Source organism: Lepidochelys olivacea, assembly GCF_965140295.1.
Source record: "Lepidochelys olivacea isolate rLepOli2 genome assembly, chromosome: 14".
Lineage (NCBI taxonomy): Eukaryota > Metazoa > Chordata > Testudines > Cheloniidae > Lepidochelys > Lepidochelys olivacea.
This window is the reverse complement of record NC_140424.1, coordinates 32,169,434-32,188,382: the sequence shown is the minus strand read 5'-3', so window position 1 is coordinate 32,188,382 and position 18,949 is coordinate 32,169,434. Positions and strand designations below refer to the sequence as shown.

At 46.5% G+C, this 18,949-nt stretch overlaps 1 protein-coding gene and 1 pseudogene across 2 annotated transcripts in view; both read left to right on the top strand.

Annotated features, from left to right (window-relative positions):
• Positions 1-18,949, top strand: part of LOC311530634 (C-type lectin domain family 2 member D-like) — a 192,199-nt pseudogene that overhangs the window by 112,762 nt on the left and 60,488 nt on the right. The window lies entirely within an intron of this gene.
• Positions 6,444-18,949, top strand: part of LOC311530650 (butyrophilin subfamily 1 member A1-like) — a 30,134-nt gene continuing 17,628 nt past the window's right edge. Inside the window, 2 exon segments of the mRNA XM_084647472.1 lie at positions 6,444-6,634; positions 16,579-16,695. Of these exon segments, the coding sequence (XP_084503598.1) occupies positions 6,520-6,634; positions 16,579-16,695 (232 nt within the window). The 5' untranslated portion in view covers positions 6,444-6,519.

Sequence of the window (18,949 nt, the reverse complement as noted above, 5' to 3'; positions counted from 1 at the left end):
GTTCTTAAAAATCCCCAATGATGGAGATTCCACCACCTCCCTAGGCAATTTATTCCAGTGCTTAACCACTGTCATAAATATAAAGGGAAGGGTAACCACCTGTCTGTATACAGTGCTATAAAATCCCTCCTGGCCAGAGGCAAAACCCTTTCACCTGTAAAGGGTTGAGAAGCTAAGGTACCCTCGCTGGCACCTGACCCAAAATGACCAATGAGAGGACAAGATACTTTCAAATCTGGAGGGGGGGACAAAGGGATTGGTCTGTCTGTGTGATGCTTTTGCTGGGAACAGACCAGGAATGCAAGCCTTACAACTCCTGTAAAGTTAGTAAGTAATCTAGCTAGAAAATGCGTTAGATTTTCTTTTGTTTAATGGCCTGTAAAATAAGCTGTGATGGCGGGAATGTGTATTCCTCTTTTTGTATCTTTTTGTAACTTAAGGTTTTGCCTAGAGGGATTCTCTATGTTTTGAATCTGATTGCCCTGTAAGGTATTTACCATCCTGATTTTACACAGGTGATTCTTTTACCTTTTCTTTAATCAGAATTCTTCTTTTAAGAACCTGATTGATTTTTCATTGTTCTTAAGATCCAAGGGTTTGGGTCTGTGTTCACCTGTACCAGTTGGTGAGGATTCTTATCAAGCCTTTCCCAGGAAACAGGGTGTAGAGCTTGGGGGGGGGGATATTCTGGGGGAAGATGACTCCAAGAGGTCTCTTTCCCTGTTCTTTGTTTAAAACGCTTGGTGGTGGCAGCATACTGTTCAAGGACAAGGCAAACCTTGTACCTTGGGGAAGTTTTTAACCTAAGCTGGTAAGAATAAGCTTAGGGGGTCTTTCATGGAAGTCTCCACATCTGTACCCTAGAGTTCAGAGTGGGGGAGGAACCTTGACAACCACTCTGACAGTTAGGAAGTTTTTCCTAATGTCCAACCTAAACCACCCTTGCTGCAATTTAAGCCCATTGCTTCTTGTCTTATCCTCAGAGGTTAAGGAGAACAATTTTTCTCCCTCCTCCTCGTAACAACCTTATATCTTGAAGGCTGTTATCATGCCCCCCCTCAGTCTTCTCTTCTCCAGACTAAACAAACCCAATTTTTTTCAATCCTCCCTCATAGGTCACATTTTCTAGCCCTTTAATCATTTTTGTTGCTCTTCTCCGGACTTTCTCCAATTTGTCCACATCTTTCCGGAAATGTGGCACTCAAAACTGGACACAATACTCCAGCTGAGGCCTAATCAGCACAGAGTAGAGCGGAAGAATTACTTCTCATGTCTGCACATCTACCAATGTGATAGCAATTCCCCTCTGCCATGTACATTGGCCAAACTGGACAGTCTCTATGTAAAAGAATAAATGGACACAAATCAGACGTCAAGAATTACAACATTCAAAAACCAGTCGGAGAACACTTCAATCTCTTTGGTCACTCGATTACAAACCTAAAAGTGGCAATTCTTCAACAAAAAAACTTCAAAAACAGACTCCAAGAAGAGACTGCTGAATTGGAATTAATTTGCAAACTGGATACAATTAACTTAGGCTTGAATAAAGACTGGGAGTGGATGGGTCATTACACAAAGTAAAACTATTTCCCCATGTTCCCCCCTACCCCCCGTTCCTCAGATGTTCTTGTAAACTGCTGAAAATGGCTCACCTTGATTATCACTACAAAAGTCCCCCCCCCACTCTCCTGTTGGTAATAGCTCACCTTACCTGATCACTCTCGTTACAGAGCGTATGGTAACACCCATTGTTTCATGTTCTCTGTATATATCTCCCCACTATATTTTCCACTGAATGCATCCAATGAAGTAAGCTATAGCTCACGAAAGCTTATGCTCAAATAAATTTTTTAGTTTCTAAGGTGCCACAAGTCCTCCTTTTTTTTTTGCATGTCTTGCTTACAACATTCCTGCTAATACATCCCAGAATGATGTTTGTTTTTTTTGCAACAGCGTTACAGTGTTGACTCATATTTAGCTTGCAATCCACTATGACCCCCAATCCCTTTCCGCAATACTCCTTCCTAGGCAGTCATTTCCCATTTTGTATGCGTGCAATGATTGTTCCTTCCTAAGTGTAGTATTTTGCATTTGTCCTTATTGAATTTCATCTGATTTACTTCAGACCTTTCTCCAGTTTGTCCAAATCATTTTGAATTTTAATCCTATTCTCCAAAGCACTTGCAATCCTTCTTCTTCCTCTGAAACTGATCCAGTCACTCATGTTGAAAAACAATCTCATGCCTGTCAGCTTCTGTCTTTTCATCATTGGACCTCAAGTATTTTACAATGGACATAAATTTCACTATCCCCATTTTACAGATAGAGAAACTGAGGCACAGAGAGGTGAAAACCCAGATCACTAAGGGACTTAGGTGCCTAAAGCCCAGATTTAGGTGCCTAACTCCCAGAATTAGGTGCCAGTGAAATCCAGACAACCCCTGCTTAGCTGCCACCTACCCCTCTAGGCACATGAAACTCACTGAATGCCAACATGGCATCTAAGTTTCTGCTTCTGGGCATGAGCACTGCTGCCTCACTCTAGGCATCCAGTCACCTAACTCATGTCTAAGCACCAGTGGGATCCTTAAACCAGAAGACAGGCAGTGGGACACCTGTGGGGCCTGATCCGTTATATGTGTTCTGAGCATACTGGAATGGGACTCATGCAAAATCCAGAGGCAGATCCTTTATAACTTTTAGACTAGTGGGAGTGGGAGATTTAGGTTCAATTACACTCTGCTTGGTGGGGAGAAAGGGTCTCCTACTGAGTGCAAGTGACTCCTTAGGTCAGGGGTGGGCAAACTTTTTGGCCCAAGGGCCACATCAGGGTTGTGAAACTGTACGGAGGGCCTCCCCAAACAGCCAGGGCCCTGCCCCCTATCCGCCCCCTTCCACTTCCCGCCCCCTGACTGCCCCCCTCAGAATTCCACTCAGAATCCCCGACCCATCCAACCCCCCCTGTTCCTTGTCCCCTGACCGCCCCCTGGGACCCCTGCCCCTATCCAACCCCCCCCCCGCCCCCCCGCGCTCCCTGCCCCCTTACCATGCTGCTCAGAGCGCCAGGACTGGCAGCTGTGCCGCCACCATGGCCGGAGTGCCTGCGGGGGAGGGGGGGCAGCAGGGGAAGGGTCGGGGGCTAGCCTCCCTGGCCGGGAGCTCAAGGGCCGGGCAGGACGGTCCCTTGAGGACGGGCAGGCCGGATGTGGCCCGCGGGTCATAGTTTGTTCACATCTGCCTTAGATGAAAGCCCCAAGCACTGAGCTATAGAATGTTCTGATGAGAGGTTCCCTTAGTCTCTCCTGGTGAAGCTGTTCCACTGTGAATAAATAATGAAAAGTCACTGAGCCAGAGCAAGAAAGTGAAGAAAGCAACAATGACTCTGTACCCTGGTGGTCAGGGCACTGGCAGATAGAAGATGCAGGGTGCAGAACTCTGTTCCAGTGACTATAGGTCTCAGAGTGGCAGCTGTGTTAGTCTGTATCAGCAAAAAGAACGAGGAGTCCTTGTGGCACCTTAGCGACTAACAAATTTATTTGGGCATAAGCTTCCGTGGGCTAAAACCCACTTCATGGGATGCATGCAGTGGAAAATACAGTAGGAAGATATATCTATACACAGAGAACATGAAACAATGGGTGTTGCGATGAAGTGGGTTTTAGCCCATGGAAGCTTATGCTCAAATAAATTTGTTAGTCTCTAAGGTGCCACAAGGACTCCTCATTCTTTTTATTTGATTATAGTTCTTTTCCTGCAGAAGTGAGCATTCATTGCTCCCCATATGAATTCATCACTTGACCTTCCCTGGGAACACGCCCTGGGCTCAGGGGATGGACAAACCAGGAACTCAGTCAGCATTGAAGCCATAGGATCATAAAGAATAAACTTGCACTATAGGATGGTGTGGGTGTAAAATCTGTCACTGAATGAGACCTCCCTTAGAAGCTGACTGCATCATTCCAGACAGAGAAGGGCAGCCTTGTCTAGACATGGGGCTCAACTCTGCCTTTGGGAACTCTGGGGGAAGGGTGGGAGTGCTGAGATGGAGTGCCCCAAGAGTCGGTCCTGGGGCTGGTTTTGTTCAATATCTTCATTAATGATCTGGAGGATGGTGTGGATTGCACCCTCAGCAAGTTTGCAGACAACACTAAACTGGGAGGAGTGGTAGATATGCTGGAGGGTAGGGATAGGATACAGAGGGACTTAGGCAAATTAGAGGATTGGACCGCTTGCAGAGGCAATAAAGTCGTTGTTTCAAGATTATGCATTCTTTATTAATTCATCACACAAATAGGGGGATAACTTCCAAGGTAGCCCAGGAGGGGTGGGGCAGAAGGGAAGGACAAGGCCACACTGCACTTCAAAACTTATTGAATGCCAGCCTTCTGTTGCTTGGGCAGTCCTCTGGGGTGGAGTGGTTGGGTGCCCGGAGCCATCCCCCGCGTTCTTGGGCGTCTGGGTGAGGAGGCGATGGAACTTGGGGAGAAGGGCGGGCAGTTACACAGGGGCTGCAGCGGCCATCTGTGCTCCTGCTGCCTTTCCTGCATCTCCATCAGACACCGGAGCATATCAGTTTGATCCCCCAGTAGCCTCTGCATTGCATCCTGCCTTCTCTCATCACGCTGTCGCCACCTCTCATTTTGCTCATCCCTCCTGTCCTTGCGTTCATTTTCTGCTTTCCTGGACTCTGCCATTGTTTGCCTCCATGCATTCTGCTGAGCTCTTTCAGTGCGGGAGGACTGCATGAGCTCAGAGAACATTTCATCGCGAGTGCGTTTTTTCACCTTCTTATCTGCGCTAGCCTCTGAGATGGAGATGATAGGGGGAGCATTGAAACATTTGCAGCTGTGGGAGGAAAAAAAGGGAGATTAGTATTTAAAAAGACACATTTTAGAGAACAATGGGTAGACTCTTTCACGGTGAACCAAGCTGTTAACATTACATAGCACATGTGCTTTCGGTACAAGGTTGCATTTTGCCTCTTATATTGAGGGTGTGCCGGTTTGGTGTGAGAGATCACACACGCTGGGCCGGGCAACAGAATTCGGCTTGCAGGCGGCCATGGTAAGCCACAGTCTTTCAGCTTCTTCAACCTTCATAACATGTGGGAATGGCTTCACACAGCAGCTCCCTCCTTTCCCATACCAAGCACCCGTTGGGCTGGCCATTTAAAAGGAGGGACTGCAGTTTTCGGGTTGACATGCAGAACAAACCCAACTAAACCCCCGTCCTCCAATTCTCTGGGATGATTGCTTCACCCCTCCTTCCACCATGTGACTAGTATCAGGGAAGATCCCTGCCAGCCAAACGTGAACAGCTCAGCGTGAACGGGTCCCCCCACCACGTAACTAAAAGCGGGGATGATTTCTTTTCAGCACAGGCAAACAGCCCAGCAGGAACAGCCACCTCTGAATGTCCCCTTAATAATGTCCCTGGAGGATTTCCGCTCCATCCCCAGACACGTTAACAGACTTTTCCCGTAGCTGTACTGGCCGCAAATGCATCCTAAGTCTTCATGGCAAATTAATCATTAGACATGCTTGCTTTTAAACCATGTATTATATTTACAAAGGTACACTCACCAGAGGTGCCTTCTCCGGCTTCATGGTCTGGGAGCCCACCTTGGGAGGGTTGGCTCCAGGGTGATAAACAATTCCTGGCTGTCGGGAGAAGGGATTCTCCGCTTGCCTGCTGTGCGCTATCCTCCTCCTCATCATCATCTTCCTCGTCCCCAAAATCCTCATCCCTTTTGCTTGAGACTCCCCTCTTGCTGGAGTCCCCAGACAGGGGTGGGGTAGTGGTAGGGGTACCCCCTAGAATTGCATGCAGCTCATCATAGAAGCGGCATGTCTGGGGCTCTGACCCGGAGTAGCCGTTTAGCTCTTTGGTAGGCTTGCCTGAGCGCCTTAATTTTCACACAGTACTGCTGTGTGTCCCTGTTGTAGCCTCTGTCCATCATGCCCTTGGAGATTTTTTCAAATATTTTGACATTTTGTCTTTTGGAACGGAGTTCTGATAGCACGGATTTGTCTCCCCATATAGGGATCGGATCCAGTACCTCCCATTTGGTCCATGCTGGAGCTCCTTTGTGATTCTGGGACTGCATGGTCACCTCTGCTGATGAGCTCGCCACGCTGGCCAAACAGGAAATGAAATTCAAAAGTTCGCGGGGCTTTTCCTGTGTACCTGGCCAGAGCATCCGAGTTGAGAGTGCTGTCCAGAGTGGTCACAATGGAGCACTGTGGGATAGCTCCCGGAGGCCAATACCGTCAAATTGCATCCACACTACCCCAAATTCGACTTGGCAATGTCTATATCAGCGCTAATCCCCTCATCAGGGAGGAGTACAGAAATCAATTTTAAAAGCCCTTTAAGTCGACAAAAATGGCTTTGTCATGTGGAAGGGTGCAGGATTAAATTGATCTAACGCTACTAAATTCGACCTAAACTCGTAGTGTAGACCAGGGCTCAGCAGCAGTTCTGCAGAAAAAGACCTAGGTGGACGAGAAGCTGGATATGAGTCAACAGTGTGACCTTGTTGCCCAGAAGGCTAACAGCATTTTGGGCTGTATAAGTGGGAACATTGCCAGCAGATTGAGGAACATGATCATTCCCCCTCTATTTGGCATTGGTGAGGCTTCATCTGGAGTACTGTGTCCAGTTTTGGGCCCCACACTACAAGAAGGATGTGGAAAAATTGGAGAGAGTCCAGCGGAGGGTAACAAAAATGATTAGGGGGCTGGAGCACATGATTTATGAGGAGAGGCTGAGAGAACTGGAATTATTTAGTCTGCAGAAAAGAAGAGTGAGGGGGAGGATTTGATAGCAGCCTGCTGCCTTCAACTACCTGAAGGGGGGTTCCAAAGACGATGGAGCTAGACTGTTCTCAGTGGTGGCAGATGACAGAACAAGGAGTAATGGTCTCAAGTTGCAGCGGGGGAGGTCTAGGTTGGATATTAGGAAAAACTATTTCACTAGGAGGGTTGTGAAGCACTGGAATGGGTTACCTAGGGAGGTAGTGGAATCTCCATCCTTAGAGGTTTTTAAGGCCTGGCTTAACAAAGCCCTGACTAGAATGATTTATTTGGGGATTGGTCCTGCTTTGAGCAGGGGGTTGGACTAGATGACCTCCTGAGTGTTAGGGGGCTTATTCCTTCACCCACTTACTTCCCTGGTCCTTCTCGCATGAACAGAGAGCAACAATACCCGAAGTCCAAAGGTGCAAACAATTCGATGTTTATTGGGATGAACTTCCAGCAAGCATGATTCCAGTTTCCTTCCTTAGTGTCCCCCTTCCCAGCTCTGACACCACAGAGCCTGACACCTGTGTCCCTGTTCCCATTCCTGCCCTTAGCCAAACATGATTCCAATTTCCCCACCCCCATTCCCTGTTCCCATTTCCCCCTTTAGCAAAACATGATTCCAGTTTCCCCACCCCCATTCCCTGTTCCCATTTCTACCCCACACACCCACTTCCTGATTGACTGCAGACTATATAGTAAAACTTGAGTTCCGCTTAGCTATACCTTAACCAATCATTTTCCTGAAATTTAACTAACCAATCCTAACATATTGTAACATGATTATGTAATGAATTATATCCCACCACCTTAATTAGTTTACACCCATCAAAATTAATTATGTCGCAGACAGAAACAATCACAGAACCAGACAGAGATTATACAAACAATGGGGAAATGGGGACTACAGTGATAGAACAAATACAGAAATGAGGATTTCACATCCCAGCTATTGATAAGTGAGTTCTTGCCAGACAGGATGCTATCAAACTAAGTTTCCTTTTACATCTTCTAGGCACTGCCCTTTCTCTGGAGGCGATAGGCATTATCAGGACAGGATTTTATTCCTAACAGCGCAATAGCACCTTCTTTCAATGTGACTAGTTTGGAATGTGAGGATGTGACCGTTCGCTTCCCAGCTTATGGCTGCCTCTGCTGCTTAGCCAAAGGCCTTAGCCTAAGAACAGGGCCTCAGACTGTCACAGTAAGAGAAGGCCCTTACACCAGCAGACAGTGATTTTGATTCTTTCTTTTATTCCTCTATAACTAGCCAAGTGATAAGAATACACTTAAATTCTTAGAGTATAGGCCTTTACAGACAAGCCTGAATATCTATATCCTCACACTGAGGTCCCTTCCAACCCTTATATTCTATGATGGTCAGTTCTGGAAACATGTTCCATTTGTGACAACTTTTATCCCCCCTGCCCCTGTCTGGCATTGCATCCCTGCAATTCTTAACCCAGGCTCCTACCCCTGACTTTGCCCCTTTGACTCTCTCCTTCCCTTGCTTCCACCTGTCTGACCCATTTCTGGAAACAGTTTGGCCCCTGAACACATTCTGTCATCTCTCCCCTCCCATTTGGGCTCCCTCTGTCTACCCTTCCCCCCACCCCCTTTGTAGCAGAGTCTGAGGGTGACTGAAGGCAGTGGCTGCAGCAGATATCACAGAGCAGGTCCAGATGCTGAAGCAGGCTCAGGAACTGCCAAGCAGCCAGCAGAAGGGAGTGGTTGGTAACCCTGCTCCTTGATAGTTGCCCTGCAGTAAGTCACTCTCCCCAGTGGACAAACCTCAGAAATCCTGAGTTAGGTCTGCCAAAACTCCCCAGCGTGGAAGTGAGGGTTCACGCTACAGCACAAGGAGACTCTGGAATGCAAAACGCTGCAGAAGTAAAGTCACCCCAAAACTTAGCCTCAAAACCTGTTGTTCCACCCAGCCTTTCCCTACCCTTGATTGGTCCTCTGAGCTAGCATGGGGCAATTAGTCAGAAAATCAGTGAAACTCCTCTTTTGGCTAAGCTCAAACCAGATTTGAATGGAGGCTGACGATTTCAAATAGTACTCCTGAGGGAATTCTGCACCAAAATTTAAAAATTCTGTACCAAAAAAATAAAAATTGTGCAAACAATATCTTAAAATTCTGCAAAATTCTATAAATTTTATTTTTCAAGATAACACAGTATAATCACCAAATACATTGAAATAAATTACCAAAATAATTGAAAATGGTGTGATTATATTGTTATTGTGTTACTGTGTCATTTTGAAAAATAAAATATGCCTAACTTCTCAGAATTTTAAAATATTTACTTTTTCGGTACAGAATTCCTCAAGAGTACCAGGGTTCTGTGTGGTGCAATCTGGGTGCGGGCAGCTGAGTGGGGGTGGGGGGCAGGTATGTGTGAGAATCTGGATATACAGGGGCTTGGTGCGGGGTTCTGGGTGCAGGGGGACTGGGACTCTACAGGGGAGTCCAGGTGAAGGTGGTTAGGGCTCAGTGTGTGTGTGCGGGGGGGAGGGGTTGGGGGAGTGGGACTTGGTGGGTCAGGCTGCCGCTGTTTGGGGTTCAGTGGGTTAGAGATACCTATGCATGGTATGAGGCTCAATGGGCAGGGTTCAGGGGGCTTGGTGGGGGGATTCTGGGTGCGAGGGGCTCCTGATGCACGGGGTGAGGCTTGGGGGTGGGGGTTTGGGTTCAGGTTGCTTGATGAGGGATTCTGGGTGTATAGGGCTCCCAACGCAGAGAGGCTCAGTGTGGGGTGCAGGTGGGAGAAGGGGTCAATGTATGGGGAGCTGCTCCCCCTGTCTGCCCAACCCCCATCTATCTAGAACCCCCACACGCAGCCCCCGCCACTGACCTTCATCCCCTCTCACCTGGAACCCCCCCACCGAGACCCCTTCACAGTGCAGAGCTTCCTGCAGGCAGGGGAAGTTCCTGGGGGTTGATCTGACCCAGCCCTGGCGGCACCTTAAAGACTAACAGATTTATCTGGGCATAAGCTTTTGTGGGTAAAAAAACCACGTCTGCATCTGAACTGCTTGTTGTTTTTGTGGATACAGACTAACACGGCTACCCCCTGATACTTGAATTCATAGTTTAGAATCTTCTTCGTTAATTGTATCTTCAAGGCAGGGGGAGATGGGAACCTACAAGGATGAAGTGACCTGTAGCTCACGAAAGCTTATGCTCAAATAAATTTGTTAGTCTCTAAGGGGCCACAAGTCCTCCTTTTCTTTTTTACAAAGATCCTGGAACTGCTGAGATGTTTCTTACAGACACTTGAGACAGGGTAGGTGTTTGTTTTCTCCTTTGATTTGTGTTTCAGTTCTGAGTCTTCCCTGGGTATGCTGTTATGGTGGGCAGCCTGTTTCAGTGGCCTGAGGCACATGGCCACAGACCTGGGATCTCCGGAGTACTTGTTCCTACTGTGGGTGATGTCCAGCATCACATGGGAACCAGCACTAAGTCTTCCACAAAACTCAGGCTCCGATGTGGGGAAGCAGTTCTGCAGCAGGGAATTTGCTTCCCAGTCCCAAGCATTGTGGAACAGGTTTCTAGTAGTGCCAAGCCATGCAGAAGAACTGCAGCCACTGCAGTAGCCCAAAGTCTGGTGAGGTTCAACAAGGACAAGTGCAGAGTCCTGCACTTAGGACGGAAGAATCCCAGGCACCGCTACAGACTAGGGGACCGAATGGCTAGGCAGCAGTTCTGCAGAAAAGGACCTAGGGGTTACAGTGGACGAGAAGCTGGATATGAGTCAACAGTGTGCCGTTGTTGCCAAGAAGGCCAATGGCATTTTGGGATGTATAAGTAGGGGCATTTGCCAGCAGATCGAGGGACGGGATCGTTCCCCTCTATTTGACATTGGTGAGGCCTCATCTGGAGTACTGTGTCCAGTTTTGGGCCCCACGCTACAAGAAGGATTTGGAAAAATTGGAGAGAGTCCAGTGGAGGGAAACAAAAATGATTAGGGGACTGGAACACATGACTTATGAGGAGAGGCTGAGGGGGGAGGGATAACTCAGTGGTTTGAGCATTGGCCTGCTAAACCCAGAGTTGTGAGTTCAATCCTTGAGGGGGCCATTTAGGGATCTGGGGCAAACACTGGGGACTGGTCCTGCTTTGAGCAGGGGGTTGGACTAGATGACCTCCTGAGGTCCCTTCCAACTCTGTGATTCTGTGAACTGGGATTGTTTAGCCTACGGAAGAGAAGAATGAGGAGGGATTTGATAGCTGCTTTCAACTACCTGAAAGGGGGTTCCAAAGAGGATGGATCTAGACTGTTCTCAGTGGTAGCAGATGACAGAACAAGGAGTAATGGTCTCAAGTTGCAGTGGGGGAGGTTTAGGTTGGATATTAGGAAAAACTTTTTCACTAGGAGGGTGGTGAAACACTGGAATGCATTACCAGTGGTGGAATCTCCTTCCTTAGAAGTTTTTAAGGTCAGGCTTGACAAAGCCCTGCTGGGATGATTTAGTTGGGGATTGGTCCTGCTCTGGGCAGGGGGTTGGACGAGATGACCTCCTGAGGTCCCTTCCAACCCTGATATTCTATGATTCTATGATGTGCTGGCTGGTGCCTCCGGAGCAGGGGTGTCCTGTCCCTCCTTCCCCCGCTGCTCTTCGGCCATCTGCGGCCGGCCATCTGTCCCCACCCACCTCCCTGCTTGGAACCGACCCGGCCAAGCTGCTCCTGGGAGCCTCCTGTCTGCTGTGGGGGGGGGCGGGTGTTAGGATATAGATATTCAGGCCTGTCTGCAAAGGCCTGTACTCTAAGAATTTAGGTGTATTCTTATCACTTGGCTAGTGATAGAGGTATAAAAGAAAGAATCAAAATCACTGTCTGCTGGTGTAAGGGCCTTCTCTTACTGTGACAGTCTGAGGCCCTGTTCTTAGGCTAAGGCCTTTGGCTAAGCAGCAGAGGCAGCCATAAGCTGGGAAGCGAACGGTCACATCCTCACATTCCAAACTAGTCACATTGAAATAAGGTGCTATTGGGCTGTCAGGCACTATCAGGACAGGATTGTATTCCTATCACCTCCAGAGAAAGGGAAGTGCCTAGAAAATGTAAAAGGAAACTTAGTTTGATAGCATCCTGTCTGGCAAGAACTCACTTATCAATAGCTGGGATGTGAAATCCTCACTTCTGTATTGTTTTGTCATTATAGTTCCCACTTTGCTGTTGTTTGTCTGTATAATCTCTGTCTGGTTCTGTGATTGTTCCTGTCTGCTGTATAATTAATTTTGCTGGGTGTAAACTAATTGAGGTGGTGGGATATAATTGGTTACATAATCATGTTACAATATGTTAGGATTGGTTAGTTAAATTTCAGGAAAATGATTGGTTAAGGTATAGCTAAGCAGAACTCAAGTTTTACTATATAATCTGTAGTCAATGAGGAAGTGACGGGGTGTGGGTGGGGGTGGGCATGTGGGGGTGTGAGATGGGAACAGGGAATGGGGGTAAGAAAATTGGAATCATGTTTTGCTAAAGGGGGAGATGGGAACAGGGAATGGGGGTAAGAAAATTGGAATCTTGTTTTGCTAAAGGGGGAGATGGGAACAGGGAATGGGGGTAAGAAAATTGGAATCATGTTTTGCTAAAGGGGGAAATGGGAACAGGGAATGGGAGTAAGGAAGTTGGAATCATGTTTGGCTAAGGGCAGGAATGGGAACAGGGACACAGGTGTAAGGCTTTGTGGTGTCAGAGCTGGGAAGGAGGATACTAAGGAAGGAAACTGGAATCATGCTTGCTGGAAGTTCACCCCAATAAACATCGAATTGTTTGCACCTTTGGACTTCGGGTATTGTTGCTCTCTGTTCATGCGAGAAGGACCAGGGAAGTAAGTGGGTGAAGGAATAAGCCCCCTAACAGCGGGCATTTCATAATTTTATTTCCCTCTTATGCTTATATTTAATTCATTGAGTAGTGAGTTCTAAAATGTCTAATCTGTCCTGGCTGCAGTAATTTTCCTTATTTTTATTACTATTTTGTGCTTTGTCATTAATTATTTAAAATGGTATAATCAAATAATAACATCCTCTTAGAATATAACTTTAGCTTGTACTCACCTGAGCACTGCCAGGTTAAAAAACATTAGCTAAACACATAACTTTAGACCCTGGGCAGATGAAAGTCACTTATTTTCAAGTAGTATTTTTAGTTATATCTGTAAAAAAACCTTAAAATTCATATGAAAATAAATGCAGTTCCAATTATGATACCTAACAGCAATGATGGAGTCAAATGTTCGTGAGTCACATACATGGTTGTGATTGGTAAACATAAATGCCAAAATAATTAGAAAAATAAATTCCCATTCTTAATAAAAGAGAAAAAACCTTCATCATGTATGTTACAATTAAGTAAATACTTTTTTGGGGGAGTGAAAAACAATTGACTAAAATAGAGTAGATAATGGCAGGGACACAGAGTCAGATTTTATTTATTTTTATTATTAACGATAGTGTACAACGTATCAAACTTGTGTTTCTGATATCTGTGTTAAAGCTTCAGAACTGATACCTCAAGGTTTGGGATTGGGAATATCTTGCTGTATTATCTCCTGATCTAAATTTACATATAAACTTAAAATGTGGCTTTAATTGGAGTTTGTATATATTTGTTCTTTCTTTATGTAACAATTAGACGTAGTGCTCCTGTCAGCTAATTCCTAAGTTATTATCTGCAAAAAACCCAAGAGTCTTCAGGTGCCTAAGTAGTCTCTGGAACCATGGTTAAAGTTGCCCCCACCCCACAAAATCTGAAATGGCACCCCGGTGAGCCAGTAGTGTCCAGAGAGCTGCAGGAGGGCCCTGGGCTCTGGCAAGATGCAGCCTCCTTGTGACAGCATGAAACCGACCTTGAGCCGCGGGCAGAGCATCAGGCACCAGGAGCCACAGCAGCAGCACAGAAGTAAGGGTGGCAATACAGCATCTACCAGGCCACCCTTACTTCTGTGCTGCTGCTGGTGGTGGCGTTGCCGTCAGAGCTGGGCACGCGGCCAGGAGCTGCTGGTATCAGGCCGCCTGACAATTCTTAATTTGTGCCAGGGCTGACCTGTGGCACCTCTTCAATACAAACGTGGGGAAGCAGCAGGGTCCAGAGGTGGTGGGGGGATCCCAGTAAGCCTGTGGGGCCAGGGGTGATGTGGGGGGCAGCAAAATACAAGTTCACCCAGAGTGCCATTTTCCCTAAATCTGGCCCTACCGGTCTTGGTGCAGGCAGCAGGAGGCTCATGCTGGCCAGAGCACCCGTTCTGTGCTGGGGCTGCAGCCGGGGTGGTCACTTTGCTGGGGAAAAAACATGGTTTTCAGAGAAAAGGGGAAGGAAAGAGGCAGCTGCAGGAGCTTTTATCAGAGCGCTCCACAGCCCGCCAGAGTCATTTCCCCTTGACAGAGATGCACATGGGATGTCCCCACAGCAGCCGAGTGCCCTCAGCGCCTGGCAGGAGGGGAGGGGAGCCGGGTGTCCAGGGGCTTCCTCCCTGAGCTCTGCGCTGCTGCTCCCCCTGCATCCCCAAGTGCTGCTTGGTTCACAGCCGGGTGAACTCCTGGGGGACTTGCAGAGCGCATCCAAAGTCAGACCTGTACTTATTAAGCCCTCTACCCTGCAAATACAGAAGTCAGACTGTGCCTCTGGGTTTACAGAAAGGATGTTGTGGAAAAGGAGGCTTAATTCAATAGATCAAGAGCCCCAGCCAAAGGGTGGGTTCGCACCATTTTATTTCCTTCACTGATTCTTTCAAAGTTAAAAGGGAAAGCAAACTGCTTAGCTTTTTGATAGCAGAAGAAGCTGAAATGTGTCTGATCTCACTACAGCAAAATACCCTGCAGAAAATACAGACACGATGAATTAAAACAACTTTACCAGATCAGTCACTGCAATGCTGGAATTCAGTTCTCAGTCTAGCAACAAACTGCACAGGGAAAATCAACCATTTCATGCCCGCCCTTCCCCTTAGCTTTATTTCTTTGAACTTTTATTTCTTTGAACCTGATTTCAGTAGCAGAGGCAGCCCCTCCATCCAGGCTCAGGAAGCAGCTCTGGGCTCTGGCTGCTGCTGCTGGCAGGTTGGAGCATTACGATAAGGACACAGCTGCTTTGTTCGCATTTACCCCACCCCATCCTCCTCACGATTCCAGTGTACCAGAAACATCTAGCCCCCTCCCCGCCCCCCATGATTCCAGTGCACCGGGAACATCTACCTCACCCCACCCTCCTCATGTTTCCAGTGTACCGGGAACATCTACCCCCTAACCCCTCATGATTCCAGTGCATTGCTGGACCTGGGGACTCCTTGCATCTGTGGATCAGCAAGGTTCTACAGAGCAGCGTGATTTTATTTTCTCTCCGAGGCAATCCCCCTCCTGGTACCTTTTCCTTGTAAACCTCCTGGAGTTGAGTCTTATTTTCTTTGTTTTGTTTTTTTAATTTTTTAAAATATAAATATATACAGAGAAAAAACAAACATAATAAACTATATTAAATTCTCATGATATATTAACCATTTGCTACCTAATGTTAGCCATACTTGAAACATTTAATTATATATATATATATATATATATATATATATATATATATATATATATATATATAATATGAATGGTCAAAATATACCTCAATTATTTGCATTAAACAATTTACAAACAAAATCTGCTTATGGAAAATCAACTAGTTAAAGAAAAATTATGAAGTAAAGAATAGAAGCAAAGTTCAGAGGAGAGGGCTAGAGATGGGGAAGGAAGGAAGTGGGTAGAGAGGAAGGAGAAGGGGGGAAGAGGAATGCATGTAATAGGATCATTCAGATACTTCCATGAAAGCATCCCATGTCTCTGAGCTTTTTTTCTTGGATATTTCTGTTATGGTATACTAGTGAGGCAGAACTAGTAACTAGCAGCTGGAGTTAACCATGGCAAATCTCCTGCTGATGTGAAGAGAAGTTCTGAATTTATCAAAGGAATAAAAGAAGCTCCAGGACTCTCACTGCAGTTGAATGTATTGTGACTTTTCTGGCTCATTGCCTGTACATTTCTCTGTCTCTGTTTCTCAGGCTCTCTTGCTGGAGCTGTTCCACTCTGTATTAAATTATATGTTCAGCAGTGCTGCAGTGGAGGAGAGAGGGTGGCTTGGTGATGAGAGCCCTCCTCTTGGCTGTAGAAGACTCAGGTTCAAGTTCCTGCTCTAATAAATATTTCATTATTTACTCAAAGTGGAACAGATCCACCAGGAAAGATTGAAAAAACTCCATCTCAGGCTACAGATAAATTGGTTGGTCACTAAGGTGCCACAAGTACTCCTTTTCTTTTTCCATCTCAGGCTAGTCAATAGCCTAGTGATTAGGGCTCTCCCCTGGAGAGGGGAAAATGGAGGGAGAGAGGAATCAGGGAACCAGAGTTGGGGAAAGCAGGCATCTGGAGAGGGGAAAGTGGAATTGAGGAAAAGCAGGAACCTTTGGGCAGGGAGGACCCAGAGGGGAGAAGCAGGATATAGAGGAGTGGGGGAAGCAGCGACCTCGAGGTGGGGAGCAGTGTGGATTGGGTGGGAATGGGACAAACTCGGACTCATAATAGAAACATGTTTTCAACTTTAATGGAATGGTTGCTCTAACTGCATAACACAATAAATTTACTTGGCAATGCATATATCCCATTTTATTTGTGTCCTCTGTGATCTTCTGTCCCTCAAAATCCAATAACCAGCATCTCATAATCACTGTTTTGTTTACTATGATGTTTGTTTGTTTTTCTCCATGTCCATCCTGTTATCTAGACCAAGTTCCCATGAGGATGCAGGTTCTCTCATTCTGCCATAGCACCACAGCCAGATGCTCTCTGCCTGATTTGATTATTTTCTTCATTACTTGTTCTCTTCACAGGTTGGAATCAGGTAGGAATCCCATCTCTTTCTATAGTTTCTTATATGATTTATCTAGGCTTACAGTGACTTACAAATGGGCTTCACTTGAAGACAATGGAACTACTTACAGTGTGTAAACAGAACCACAAAGCAAGATTGGCAACTTCTTTATTCAATTTTGCTCTGCTTATCCTGTTGCTGGGTTGTTGCATTGTTCTTGGGATAGTTTTTAGATTTGCTTATTCATGCATGTGTTTTTAAAAGTTGTCAGCAATGGATAACACTCTATTATTGAAGGAGGATAAAAATCTAAGTAAATAAATAGCAGGGGTTTGAAAAGATGCCCAGTAAGATGTTTAGTTGTAAACAGAAGGCTAAACAAAAAACAACCCAAATTCCAAACAGAAACAACAGTGTTTTTTTAAAAAGTGTCTTCACTGCCTGTCCAAACCTTCAGGACTAATAACTGTCTAACTCATCTTAATGCACTGATGTCCTCTTCCACTCATTCCCTTCTCAAACACCTAGAGAGAGCAGGGACTATAAGTCAGTAGGTTGAACAAGAGGGTAAATGAGATACACAGCTGACGACCCTTTATTGAAAATGTCCCATTAGAACCCGTGGGGTTGTTAGCTCAGACACTCCATCTGCTCTCAGTCTCTGGGACATCACATTAGGAAAGAGGCACTAATCTGGTCCCAAACCACTTAATGCTTCATATGTCAAAAACCAGTGCTTTGAAGTGCACACAAAATATACTGGAAGTAAGAGCATATCACAGAGGTCAGGTACACAGTGTCCCATGTGCAGAGCACAGCTAACCAAGTAGGATGCTACACTTTGCACTATCTTAAATTGAAACTAGCCCTCTGGAGATTAAAGGCTTCCACAGCCTGTGAACCTGAGCAACAAAAGGAGAGCCCATTAGGGCTGATCCAAATCCCATTGAAGTAAATGAGAACTGTTCCATTGGTTCAATGGGATTGGGATCAGGTTTCCAGCCCTTTAAAATTTCCTCCAAATTTCGTTGCCTAATTTATCAGATCTAATCCTATTTTATTTGCATAGCACACTACTGCATGAGGCTGACAGGACTGAGGAGGCAAAAGAAAAGTAATTTTTCTCTCTGAGTTAATTTTCTTTTATGTTGTGGCACATTTCAGAGCACAATGTAGAGTGACTGAACCTTATCACCCTGTCACTGTAACTGGGGTTGGGGACATTTTGTGATCCTCTCACTTGCTCCCCATGACAAGTGCTGGGAATGTATTTCAGTATTTTTTAAAATATAATCTTTCTGCCTGGTGGAGCCAGCAGCAGTCAGGGCCATGTTCAATATCTAGGGGTTCCTTTCTGTTGATACAACACAGAACTGGCTCAATCCTCCACCCAGTATCCTAGGAAATTTACACACCACCCCTGGGTGTCTCTGAGAGGCAATACTTCCCCACTCACAAGCATAGAGTCTGAGTATAGAAAAGAAACTTTAATAAAAGGAGGGAAGCAACTGGGTGTTAATTTGGGAAAACACTGCAACTAGGGTCCATAAAAATAAACCATGGGTAAACGACCCAACCCCAAGTAGGTTGGGCAGTGTCCTTTCCCCTCAGGTTCTTAAGTCCAGCAACCCAAAAGCCCCCTTCACATGCCCAACCCTTCTCTGCACCCCACTCACAGTTGCTGTCCTTGGTTAGTGCAGACCCAGAGTTCAGAGGTGCATCTACAGACTTCACCTCCCACCTTGTGTGGAGAGGGGGTAAAGAGGCTCCTTACTTGTAGCGCTGCTCGGGCACTCGCTCGCTGCCCCTCTCTGCCAGCCACCCTGCCAGATGTCTGCTCACCATGCTCACCGCGCCTCTCCACTGTCAGCCTGCTGGCTGCTTGGTCACCGCTGTTGGCACACCTCTCCACCAGCCGCCCTGTTGGCCGCTCACCTTGCTTCTCCACCAGCTGCCCTGCTAGCCACTCATCACGCTTCTTTGCCACTGCCCTGCTGGCTGCTTGTTGCGCCTCTCTGCCTCAACAGCCACTCATTCACCAGCTGTCAGTCACCTTCTGCTGCCATCTGCCTCTCTGCTGTGTCCTCTGCACATCAGTTTCTTAGTAATTTTAGCTCTTAGCAGGCAGGGCAGAAACACAGTCGCACCACAAATGATTTCAGCTCTGATCGAACAATTAAATTAACAAAGAGGGTTCTAATGAAGCCTATTTAATGCTATTATTTGACCTGTGGGGAGGAACAGGTTGAACCAGTCTAGGTAGGACCCTTGGTGAGGGTGTGCT